The sequence below is a fragment of the Oryctolagus cuniculus genome, chromosome X, assembly GCF_051225735.1.
Source record: "Oryctolagus cuniculus isolate XC-2025 breed Fujian yellow rabbit chromosome X, ASM5122573v1, whole genome shotgun sequence".
NCBI lineage: Eukaryota > Metazoa > Chordata > Mammalia > Lagomorpha > Leporidae > Oryctolagus > Oryctolagus cuniculus.
Genome location: NC_142888.1, coordinates 114,133,097 through 114,146,087, shown reverse-complemented (window position 1 = coordinate 114,146,087; position 12,991 = coordinate 114,133,097). Strand labels below are relative to the sequence as shown.

Below are 12,991 nucleotides of genomic sequence, written 5' to 3'. Positions count from 1 at the left end.
TACTGTTTGAGTACTAGTTATAGCATTAAATCTCAATGTACAGCACACTAAGGACTTGGTTATGAGCAGCCACAAGCAGCTTAGCATGAGCAGCAAAAGAAGAGAGCGGATGGCACAAAGGCCACGTGCCCCGGAAGTGCGGGACAACAAGGGGATCCAGGGCAGTGAGGGAGTGGTCACGTTCAGCTAATTGTTTATTAGTGTATCTCTATACAGTAAAGATAGATTACTAAAGTCATCCTTAATTGTATTAACTGAAACTACATGTTTCTTTTTCAGTCTGAGTTCTGTGGAGTTCACATCTTTGCTAGGAAACTTTGAGGAAGTATGCACGTTTCAACAGACACTTTGCCAAGCCTTGGAAGAGTGTTCAAAGTAAGTGTAACCTTTCTATTAGATGAGCCAACAACGTTGTTGTTTACGTTTTGTTTTCTTTTAACTGTTGCCTTAGACAAGGACATATCATATTATGCATTTGTTGCAGCATTAGTACATGATACCAGAACAAAGTACCAGTGTGAAGAAAATGCGATAGGTTGTGGTGTCCACAGTGCTAAATAACCAACATATAAGGGCTCTCTGTCCAAGAAATTGTAACTTCAATTGAAAAGTACATCAGTTTACTGTGTCTGTACAGTATAGGAGACACAGAAGGCTTTAGTTGACATCTTTGACATCCTGTCAATATATTCTTTTGCACATTACAAAATACTTGAAAAAGTTATTCAAATTATTTAATTTCACAAGTTTTTTTCCTCTTTTTGTGAGTCCTGATATTGTGTCTGTTATATTAACAGTTGAAATACATAGAAATTAAGGGAAGGAAAATATCTTTATGTGAACCACAATGTACTTTTGATGGCTAGCTAATTGTGGAGGTGTTCAACTTCACACTACAAGGTGAACTGTAGTGATCATTAGGCAATATATTTCTAGAGCTAGATTAATTTTCCTTTTTTTATTTTTTTTTATTTTTGACAGGCAGAGTGGACAGTGAGAGAGAGAGACAGAGAGAAAGGTCTTCCTTTGCCGTTGGTTCACTCTCCAGTGGCCGCTGCGGCCGGCGCGCTGCGGCCGGCGCACCGCGCTGATCTGATGGCAGGAGCCAGGTGCTTCTCCTGGTCTCCCATGGGGTGCAGGGCCCAAGGACTTGGGCCATCCTCCACTGCACTCCCTGGCCACAGCAGAGAACTGGCCTGGAAGAGGGGCAACCGGGACAGAATCCGGCGCCCCGACCAGGACTAGAACCCGGTGTGCTGGCGCCGCAAGGCGGAGGATTAGCCTAGTGAGCCGCGGCGCCGGCCTAGATTAATTTTCCAAGCAGTATATCACAGAGAAGTTGGTGACTTTCATCTCTTGGGAAACTGAAGTGATTGCCTATTTCTTTAGTTTTATGAGGCACAGCAGCTGTCCAGAGAGGAAGATGGAGAGAGAGCCCACTCCAAAAAGATCTGAGAAGCCACTTCAGATGCCGATGGAGATCTAGGTTACTGATAGGGAAAGATGTTTCCTAAGTGAGAGGAGAGATTACAAAGTAGATTTATAATCTTGATATTTTTCATTTTATAAGGAAATATGCACAAAAAGTCCAAGGACTATGCCAAAATTGTTATAGTAGTTATCTCCAAATGGTGGCATTATAAATTTTTTTTTTGTTTTTTGTTTTCCTGATTTTTTTCTCTAAAAGGAATCATGTGACTTGTAATTTTAAAACTTAAAAAATCTTGAGGCCACTCTGCCTAACTACTAAGCCTGCAAGACTACATAATACCATTTTGTGGTATGTAAATTTTGGATTCCATTAGTTTTGTTTGTACTCTACCTTAATATAAATTTAAGCAAGAGCGGTTTTTATTATACCTAGCTTAATTTGAATGTCAGCATCTTAAAAATGAATGAGCGAACATACATACCAATTCCAATTATCTGACACTATATATTAGTCCTATGTTTGATGGATACAGCTTAAAGCAACAGTCAGGGATCAGCATTTCATTGAATAGATGGCTCTAATATCATTTCCCTTGTAACTTTGGCAGAACATTAAAAAAAGTTTACATGCTGCCAGGTTCAATTGGTAGCATCTTCCTTTACTTCCAGTTTTCTGTATTACATTCTGTGTTTCACCTGTTTTGCTTACAGATTTCCAGAAAACCAACACAAAGTAGGAGGTTGTCTCCTGAATCTCATGCCTCATTTTAAATCTATGTATATGGCTTACTGTGCAAATCATCCTTCAGCTGTAAACGTTCTCACTCAGCACAGGTAAATCATTTGTCCAACTAGGCTGTTTTATAATATCCTTCCTAGGACCACTTCGTTTGGAAATACAGGATCTCCATTTGAACTCTTGATGATCCTTGTTCATGATGTCAGGAATGTATTCGCGGTTACTTGGATTGCTTATCCATTAATCCAACAAATAATTATTAAGCATGTACATGGCCTTATACTAATTGATAGAGATATAGTAGTAAACAGGAAAGAGATATCCTCTTCCCTCTTGGAGCATAACATCCTGAGGTAAAAGTGGATACTGAATTACATTGGAAACATGTTGCATTACAAATGGTAATTAAGATGATTCTGTGAGACTTTGCAATGTAGTTAACAGTGTGGGGTTTAGGGAAAGGGACATGATGGTTTTCCAGAGGAAAAGCCCAATTAGATCCAATGGTTTAGTCATTGCCTAACCCAATGAATGTATTATCTGAGTTTCTGATAAATAAGTAAATTGCCTATGTTTATCTCTTTTTCTTTCCCTTGTCTGGGAAGAGGAAGAATCAAGCAGTGATGTGGCTAAAAGGCAGTGACTAGCAGGGAAAGGTGGAAGGAAACCATAACTTACTATGAGCTGTGTGATAGGAACTTTAAGCAAATTATCCTGATGATAATTGTTTGTGACTATAATTGTTTCATGTTAACAAAGAGTAACAGAATAATGCCTTATTTAAAAATGGACCAACATTGTGGCCGTCAATAAAGCTGTCGTTTGCAATGCCAGTTTCCCATATGGGCACCAGTTCATGTCCCAGCTGCTCCATTTCTGAAGAGCAGCAGAAGATGACCCAAATGCTTGGGCCCCTGTAACCCATGGGGGAGACCTGGGAGAGGCTCCTGGCTCCTGGCTTCAGCTTGGCTCAGCCCTGGCTGTTGCAGCCATCTGGGGAGTGTACCAATGAATGGAAGATCTTTCTCTCTCTCTTTCTCTCTCTGTCTCTGTCTCTGTCTCTCCCTTTCTATCTGTAACTCTGACTTTCAAATACATAAACAAATATTTTTAAGTAAAATAATAAGAGTCCATGCAAGGAACTTAGATAAGTGCCACTACTCTTTTTTTTTTAAACTTTTATTTAATAAATATAAATTCCAAAGTACAACTTTTGGATTATAGTGGCTTTTACCCCCCATAACCACCCTCCCACCTGCAACCATCACATCTCCCACTCCCTCTCCCATCCCATTCTTAATCAAGATTCATTTTCAATTATCTTTATATACAAAAGATCAATTTAGTATATATTAAGTAAAGATTTCAACCGTTTTCACCCACACAGAAACACAAAGTATAAAGTACTATTTGAGTAGTAGCTTTACCGTGAATTCACATAGTACAACACATCAAGGACAGAGATCCTACATGGGGAGAAAGTGCACAGTGACTCCTGTTGTTGATTTAACAATTGACACTCTTGTTTATGACGTCAGTGATCACCCGAGGCTCTTGTCATGAGCTGCTGAGGCTATGGAAGCCTTTGGAGTTCGCCAACTTCAATCTTATTTAGACAAGGCCATAGTCAAAGCGGAAGTTCTCTCCTCCCTTCAGAGAAAGGTACCTTCTTCTTTGATGGCCTGTTCTTTCCTCTGGGATCTCACAAACAGAGATCTTTCATTTAGGTCTCTCTCTCTCTTTTTTTTTTCTTTTTTTGCAAGAATGTGTTGGCTTTCCATGCCTGAACTACTGTCATGGGATTTTTAGCCGGATCCGAATGCCGTAAGGGCTGATTCTGAGGCTCGAGTGCTGTTTAGGAATCTGCCGTTCTATGAGTCTGCTGTGTACCCTGCTTCCCATGCTGGATAGTTCTTTCCTTTTTAATTCTATCAGTTAAATTAGCAGACACTAGTCTTGATGGCATACAACTCTTTGTAGTAATTTCTGATGACTGTTTTTATTTCCGTGGTGTCTGTTGTTACATTCCATTTTTCATCTCTGATTTTATGGATTTGGTTCTTTTCTTTTTCTAGTTAGTTCTGCCAATGGGGCGTCAATTTTGTTTATTTTTTCAAAGAACAAGCTCTTTGTTTTGCTGATCTTTTGTAATTTTTTTTGATTCAATCCTGTTGATTTATTCTATGATTTTAATTATTTCTCATCTCCTACTAGTTTTGGGTCTTGTTTGCTGCAGTTTTTCTAGATCCTTGAGATGCATGGAAAGCTCATTTATTTGGTGCCTTTCCAATTTTCTGATGTAGGCACCTATTGCTCTAAACTTTCCGCTTAACACTGCTTTTGCTGTATCCCATAAGTTTTGATATGTTGTGTTGTTATCCTCATTTACTTCCAGAAAGTTTTCGATTTCTCTTTTGATTTCTTCTGTGACCCACTGTTCATTCAGGAACATGTTGTTCAGTCTCCATGTATTTGCATATCTCTAGGGATTCCTGAATTGCTAATTTCCAGCTTCATTCCATGGTGGTCTGAGAAGATGCTTGATACGATTTCGATACTTTTGAATTTGCTGAAACTTGCTTTATGACCTAGTATGTGGTCAGTCCTAGAGAAGGTTCCATGTACTGCTGAGAAGAATGTGTAGTTTTTTTTTGACAGCAGAGTGGACAGTGAGAGAGAGAGACAGAGAGAAAGGTCTTCCTTTTCCGTTGGTTCAGCCCTCAGTGGCCGCTGCGGCTGGCGCACTGCGGCCAGCGCACCGCGCTGATCCAAAGCCAGGAGCCAGGTGCTTCCCCTGGTCTCCCATGCGGGTGCAGGGCCCAAGCACTTGGCCATCCTCCACTGCCTTCCCGGGCCGCAGCAGAGAACTGGACTGGAAGAGGAGCAACTGGGACAGAATCCGTTGCCCCAACTCAGACTCGAACACGGGGTGCCAGCGCCACAGGCAGAGGATTAGTCAAGTGAGCCGTGGTGCTGGCCTCCAAAGATATTTCTAATATATGCTTTGAACGTTCTGTGATCTTTTACTGGGGATTTTCTTCCTTTACCTTCTTTCGTATTGATGGCCCACATCTCTTTCCTACCCTTCTATAACCTATGACTATTCATCCCTCACACAATCACTGACACATTCATCTGGGCTAAAAAACTGTAAATACTTGAAGATGCAATTTGACCATAGCCTTGGCAACTCATGACTAGAGCCTAGGGAGATTACTGACGCCATAAACAAGAGTGTCAAATTGTTAAGTCAACAACAGGAGTCACTGTGTACTTACTTCTCATGTGGGATCTGTCCTTAGTGTGTTGTCCAATGTGAAGCAATGCTATCTATAACTAGTACTGAAACAGTATTTTACACTTTGTGTTTCTGTGTGGGTGCAAACTGATGAAATATTTACTTAATATATACTAAATCGATCTTCTGTATATAAAGATAATTGAAAATGAATCTTGATGTTAATGGAATGGGAGAGGGAGCGGGAGATGGGAGGGGTGTGAGTGGGAGGGAAATTATGGGGGAGAAGCCATTGTAATCCATTAACTGTACTTTGGAAATTTATATTTACTAAAGAAAAAAAGAAAAAAAAAGAAATCTAGGTGGTGTAATAACAAACCCAACACCCAGAAGTTATTTTGACTTAGTTTGGAGACTAGATTCAGAACTGACATGGATTCTGGTGGTCACTCAAGACTGGAAAGAATATCCTTCACTTAATCTGGCCTATATTTGCACTCCCAGGATCAGACTGGAAGATTAATTAACACTAACCATCAGAAAAACAGAAATTTTGATTTTTTTAAATTCTATTTTATGAATTTTTATTATTTTTATTTTATTTTAAATGCAGAAAAACACACAGTAATAAAGAGATAGACACACAGAGATCTTCCATGTGCTGGTTCCTTCCACAAATGCCACAACTGCTTCAGCTAGGCCAGACTGAAGCCAAGAGTGAGGAATTTCATGTGGGTCTCCCATGAGGGTGGCAGGGACCCAAGTACTTGGGCCATCACCTGTTGCTTCCCAGGTTTATTAGCAGGACGCTGGACCAGAGGTGGAGGAGTCAGGCACTGCAATATGGTACACAGATGTCCCAAGCAACAACAACCACAGAGCCAAATTCTTGCCCTGAAATTTTTGTTTTTGTTCTGGTTTGTAAGGAGTTTCATTGGCTTTATAGAGCCATTCTGTATGGACATTTTTAAGGTTGAATTCCGTAGGTCATACTTGAAGGTCAATTTTATTCTCCTGACCCAAATTTTGAACTCTTGTGGAATAGCAGTTTGAAAGTGGGAGTTTAAAGAAAGAGAGGCCTAGCTTTTTTAGGCAATTGGCTCAATGGCTTACGGCTACCATTAGATGATAAAAGCACTGACAACATGCCAAGCACATTATATAAAAGTCTTTGAGGGAGTTACTATTATTACCATCTCCTCTTTACAGATAAGATGTTGGAAGGCTTAGGTTTAATAATCTTCCAAGAGCTCATAGCTGTTAAGTGGTTGAGCCAGAATCTAGGTCTGCCAGACCTCAAAAAAAATTTCTTTTTCTTAAGATGCATGTTTTACAAAAAGAATAATCTAAATGCAAATTTAAAGAATTGTAGTAAAATGAGCAGCCATGTACTTGCTTACCATGCAGCTTAAACAATAGAACATCCCATTTCCTTTTGTATATAATAGCTTTATTGAGAAATAACACATCTACTATTTAAAACACTCATAAAATATACAGTGAATTAATTTTTATTGTATTAACAGAGTTGTGCAAATATCACCATAATCAATTGTAGAACATTTTTATGACTCCCTCAGCCAGTCCATACAGATTAGTACAAGTTTACCATTTCCCTCCAACTCTTCCAGTCCAAGCCAGCCATAGTACAATACTTCACATTACTATGGATTTGCCTATGATGCATATCTCATTGAAGCAAAATCATACAATATAAGGTCTTTTGTGTATGACTTCTTTCACTTAGCATCATATTTTCAAGATTCATCCACATTGTCACATGTAGCTTTCCTTATCTGGGTACCATGTTCTTCAATTCACCAGTTGATGGAGCATGCGAATAGCACTGCTAAGGATATTCCTATACAAGTCTTCGTATGGACATGTTTTCATTTCTCTTAACCAATTTTCAAAAATTTAAAGGATTTATTTACTTATTTGAAAGGCAGAGCTGCAGAGAGAGGGAGAGACAGAGAGAGAGATCTTCACTGGTTCTTTCCCCAAATGGCTGCAATGGCCAGGGCTTGGCCAGGCCCATGGCAGGAGATAGGGGCTTTATCCAGCTCTCCCACATGGATGACAGGGGCCCAAGTACTTGGGCCATCTTCCACTGCTTTCTCAGGTGCATTAGTAGGGAGCTGTATCAGAAGTAGAGCATCCATTGCAAACGATTGAAATCTTTACTTAATGTACACTAAACTGATCTTCTGTAAAAAAAAAAAAAAAAAAAAAAGAAATTATCAATTCCCAACTTGACTCTCACTGGGATTAAACATGACAAGAGGTCTGATCTGATTTCATCATCATTTAAAAAAAAATCATCTATTATTTTTCACTTTATGTTTCTGTGTGGGAGCAAACTGTTGAAATCCTTACTTAAGGTATACTAAGCTGATCTTCTGTATATTAAGATAATCGAAAATGAATCTTGATGTGAATGGAAGGGGAGAGGGAGTGGGAAAGGGGAGGGTTGTGGGTGGGAGGGACGGTATGGGGGGGGGGAACAAAAAACAAAAAAAAACAAAACAAAAAAAAGAAGTAGAGCATCCAGGACTCGAACTGTCGCCACCATATGGGATGCCAGCACTGCAGGCAGTGGCTTAACCCACTGCACCACAATGCTGGCTTCTCTGTTTCTCTTAAACAGATACCTAAGAGTGGAATTGTTGATCATATTGTAACTCTATGTTTCAACTTTGGAGGAACTGTCAGACTGTTTTCCAAAGTGACTGCATCCATGTATTTTCTCATCAGCAATATTTGAGGGTTTCTTTTTTTTTTATGAGGGTTTCTTTTACTTCACACCAACATTGATACTTGCTATTGTCAGTCTTTTTAATTTTAGCAATATTAGTGGGGATCAAGTGGTTTCTCATTGTGATATTGATTTGCATTTTCCTTTTTAAAAATATTTATTTATTTATTTATTTGAAAGGCAGAGTCAGAGAGAGAGAAAGAGAGAGAATCTTCCACCTGCTGGTTCACTCCCCAAATGGCTGCAATGGCTGGAGCTAGGCTGTTCCGAAGCCAGATGCCAGGAGCTTCCTTCAGATCACCCGCATGGATGCAGGGGCCTAAGGACTTGAGTCATCTTCCACTTCTGTGATGCATTAGCAGAGAGTTGAATTGGAAGTGGAACAGCTGGGACTCAAGCCAGTTCCCATGTGGGATGCTAGAATCACAGGTGGTAGCTTTATCCTCTAAGCCACGGTGCCAGCCCCTATTTTCATTTTCCTAATGAGTAGTGATGTTGAGCATCTTTTGTGTGCTTATTGGCCATTTGTATATCTTCGGAGAAATGTCTATTCAGATCTTTTGCATATTTTAAATTAAATTATTTGTCTTTTTATTGAGATATAATTCACATACTATAAATGCATAATTTTAAAGTGTACAATGCAGTGGTTTTTAATATATTCACAACATTGTGCAGCCATAACCACTATCTAATTTCAAGATATTTTCATTGTTCCCAAAAGAAACCCCATACAAAATAACTCATTTTAATAACTGTTGCTCTAATGTCTGATGATATTGGGCATCTTCTCATCTTTCTTTTTTTAATTTTATTTATTTATTTGACTGATAGAGTTAGACAGTGAGAGAGAGACAGAGAGAAAGATCTTCCTTCCATTGGTTCACCCCACAAATGGCCGTCATGGCCAGAACTATGCTGATCTGAAGCCAGGAGCCAGGTGCTTCTTCCTGGTCTCCCATGTGGGTGCAGGGGCCCAAGCACTTGGGCCATCCTCCACTGCACTCCCGGGCCACAGCAGAGAGCTAGACTGCAAGAAGAGCAACTGGGACTGGAACCTGGCACCCATATGGGATGCCAGTGCCGCAGGCGGAGGACCAACCAAGTGAGCCACGGCGCCGGCCCCCATCTTTCTTTTTTTTTTTTTTAAGATTTATTTATTTATTTGAAAGTCAGAATTATACAGAGATATGAAGGAGATGCAGAGAGAGAGAGAGAGAGAGAGAGAGAGAGAGAGAGGTCTTCCATATGCTGGTTAATTCCCCAGATGGCCGCAATGGCCAGAGCTGCGCCGATCTGAAGCCAGGAGCTTCTTCCTGGTCTCTCACGCGGGTTCAGAGGCCCAAGGACCTAGGCTATCTTCTACTGCTTTCCCAGGCCCCCAGGCCATAGCAGAGAGCTGGATGGGAAGTGGAGTATCCGGGACTTGAACTGGCGCCCATATGGGTTGCTAGCACTGCAGGCGGCGGCTCTATCCGCTAAGCCACAGTGCTGGCCCCTTTTTCATCTTTCTTATTGAATATTTTAACATCTTCCTTATAAACATGTCTTTTAAGATCTTTGGCTACTATATCATAGGGTTATTCATCTTTTCATTGTTGAGTTACATCTGTTCTTTGTATACTCTGGCTACTAAACTTACCAGATTTAGAATTTGCAAAACTATCTCCTGTTTTGAGGGTTGCTTTTTCATTTTCTTGATAATGTCTTTTAAAGTACAATTCTTAATTTTGATAATGTCCAATATATTTTTTTGTTTGTGTTTTTAATGTTATACTAGGCAACTATTGCCTAATCCAAGGCAAGATTATTTAAACCAATGTATATTCTCTAAGAGGTTTATAGTTTTAGCTTCCACTTTGAGGTCTTTAATTCATTTTGAGTTAGGTTTTACATATGGAGTGAGTTAGAGTTCTAACTTCATTCTTTTGCATGCAGATATCTAACAGTCCAGAATCATTTGTTGATTTCTGTTCTTACAAAAACAAGTTGTGCTTTATATCCCATAGATTGATCTATCTTGGTGAATGTTCCATGTGAGTTTGAGAAGAATGTATATTTTGCTAAGATTGAATGTATAAATGTATAAATGTCAATTAGAACCACTTGATTGATGGTGCTCTTCAAGTGTATCCCTACTTTCTGCTGTGTCTGTCAATTATTAATGGAGGGATGTTTAAATCTCTATAAATAATATTGGATATATTTCTCCCTTCTGTCCTTTCAATTTTTCTTCATGTATTTTGATGCTTAACTGTTAGGTGCATTCACCGAAGATTGTTATATCTTGTTGGAGAATTGTTTCTATTATCATTATGTAATTTTTCTTCTCATCCCTGATAATTTTCCATAATTGAAGTCTGCTTTATCTGAAATGAGTATGGGCTTATCCAGCTTTCTTTTGATTAGAGTTAATGTGATGTATCTTTCTTTATCCCTTGACTTTTATCCGTGTCTTGTAGACAACATATAATTGAATACTTTTATATATTCTGAAAGTCTCTCTGTGTGTTTTCTAATATTTATTTGAAAAGGAAAGAGAGAGAGAGAGAAACACACAGATCCCAGATCCCCCTTCTCCTGGTTCATTCCTTAAATGCCTTCAACATCTGGGCCTGAGCCAGGCTGAAGCCAGGAGCTGGGAACTCAATCCCAGCTGGTACCCAAGTACTTGGGCCATCACCTGCTACCTCCCAGGATGTGCATTAGAAGGAAAGTGGAATGAAGAGTGGAGTTGGGACTCAAACCCTAGCACTCTGAAAGGGGATGCAGCATCCCAATTGATGTCTTAACTGCTATGCCAAACACTGTCCCCTGGTCTCTGACTTTTAATTGGTATATTTAGACCACATGCAATTAAGTGATTATTGACATTTGGGTTAATATTTACCATGTTTGTAACATTTTTCCATCCATGGCACATTGCTCTTTTTTACTTTTTTTTCTATCTTGCCTGTTTATATTAAATATTCTACAGGATTTCATATTTTCTCCTCTCCTAGCATATTGTATTTCTTTCAGAACATTTTAGTGAATTCTCTAGAATTTGAGTTATCCATTTATAACTAAATCTAATAGCACTTTCACAAAGCACTGTACCAGCTGATATTTCACTCAGGAACTTTATAACACAGTATTCTCAATTCCCTCTTTCATCTCTTGTAATATTTTTGTCTTTCATTTTACTGATCTATAAAGTAAAAGCACCCAATATATTATTGCTTTGAGAAAATAGTTTTCTGTTGGATCAGTTAAGAAGATGATTTATTTTATTTTCATTTATTATTTTTCTGGCACTCTTTCTTTTTTCATGTGGGTCCAAGTTTTTTTTTTTTTTTACTTCGTTTTTTTTTCCTTCCTGAAGGGATTGTTTTAAAAATTTTTTACAAGGTAGTTATTTTGGTAACAATTTCACACAATTTTTGTTTGATAAACATTTCAGTTAGAGTTATAGGAGGGCAGATGTTTGGTACAGCAGTTAAGAAGCCACTTGGCATGCCTGCATCCAGTATCAGAGTGCCTGGGTTGGAGTCCCTGTTCTGCTTCTGGATCCAGCTTCCTGCTAATGTGCACCCTGAGAGGCAGCAGGTGATGCTTCAAGTGGTTGGATCCTTGCCACCCATGTGGGAGACTTGGCTTGAATTTCTTGCTCCTGGCTTTGACCTGGAACAGCCCTTACTGTTAGAAGGATTTGGGAAGTAAACCAACAGATAGGAGATCTCTATCTCTGTATCTTTCAATTAAAACTAATTATAACATCTAAACTTTTGAGAAGCTTAAAATCCCTGAGGTGACTCTTTTAATTAAAAAAAAGGATTCTAGGTTTTCATTTTTTCTTTCAACATTTTCATATTTCATACCATTCTGTTCTTGCTTGCATTGTTTCTGATGAGAAGTCTAATGTAGTTCTTACACTGTTTTCTGTAGGTAAGGTGTTTTCTCCCCAGAGTTCCTTCAAGATTTTCTTTATCTTTGTTTTTCTGTAGTTTCAATATGATATGGCTAGGTGTAGATGTTTTGCTATTTATTGGTGTTTTCTAAGATACCTATATCTGTACTTTGATGTCTGTCATAAATTTTGGAAAATTCTCAGTTGTAATTTCTTCAAATATTTGTTCTGCTCCTTCTGTCTCTTTTGATCTATATTCCCATCGTGCACGTGGCCCACCTTTTGTCATTGTTCCACAGTTCTTAGATATTGCATTTTAAAAAGTATTGTTTTTCTTTACAATTCTTTCTTTCGTTTTTTTAGATTTTATTTATTTGAGAGGTAGAGATACAGAAAATGAGAGGGAGAGACAGAAAGAAAGGTCTTCCTTCTGTTGGTTCACTCTCCAAATGGCTGCAATGGCTGGAGCTGCACCGACCTGAAGCCAGGAGCCAGGTGCTTCTTCCTGGTCTTCCATATGGGTACAGGGGCCTAAGGACTTGTGCCATCTTCTACTGATTTCCCAGGCCACAACAGAGAGCTGGATTGGAAGGGGAGCAGCCAGGACTAGAACTGGCACCCATATGGGATGCCAGCACTGCAGGTGGAGGATTAACCTAGTGTGCCATGGCAACAACCCCTCTCTTTACATCTCAATTTAGGAAATTTTTGTTGACATATATTCAGACCCACTGTTTTCTTTCTTCAGCTATGTCCAGTTTATTGATAGACCCATCAAAGACATTTTTTGTTTCTGTTATAATGTTTTCCTTCTCAGGAATTTTGTTTTGATTCTTAGAGTTTATACCTCTTTGCTTACATTTTCCATTTCTTACTGTATGGTTTCCACATTTTCCATTGGAGCCTTTTTTAAATTGCCGCTTTTGGAAAATTTTATTA

At 39.0% G+C, this 12,991-nt stretch overlaps 1 protein-coding gene across 8 annotated transcripts in view; it reads left to right on the top strand.

The window, feature by feature from the left end:
• The window catches only part of ARHGEF6 (Rac/Cdc42 guanine nucleotide exchange factor 6), a 135,363-nt gene that overhangs the window by 68,364 nt on the left and 54,008 nt on the right, over positions 1 to 12,991 (top strand). For all 8 annotated transcript variants that reach the window (XR_016227917.1, XR_016227918.1, XM_017349864.4 and 5 more), the window contains 2 exons: positions 280 to 375; positions 2,143 to 2,265. Coding sequence is in view for 6 of the 8 variants with exons in the window: in XM_017349864.4 (XP_017205353.1) it covers positions 280 to 375; positions 2,143 to 2,265 (219 nt within the window). In the remaining 2 variants the exon portion in view is untranslated. The remainder of the gene's footprint in view (positions 1 to 279; positions 376 to 2,142; positions 2,266 to 12,991) is intronic.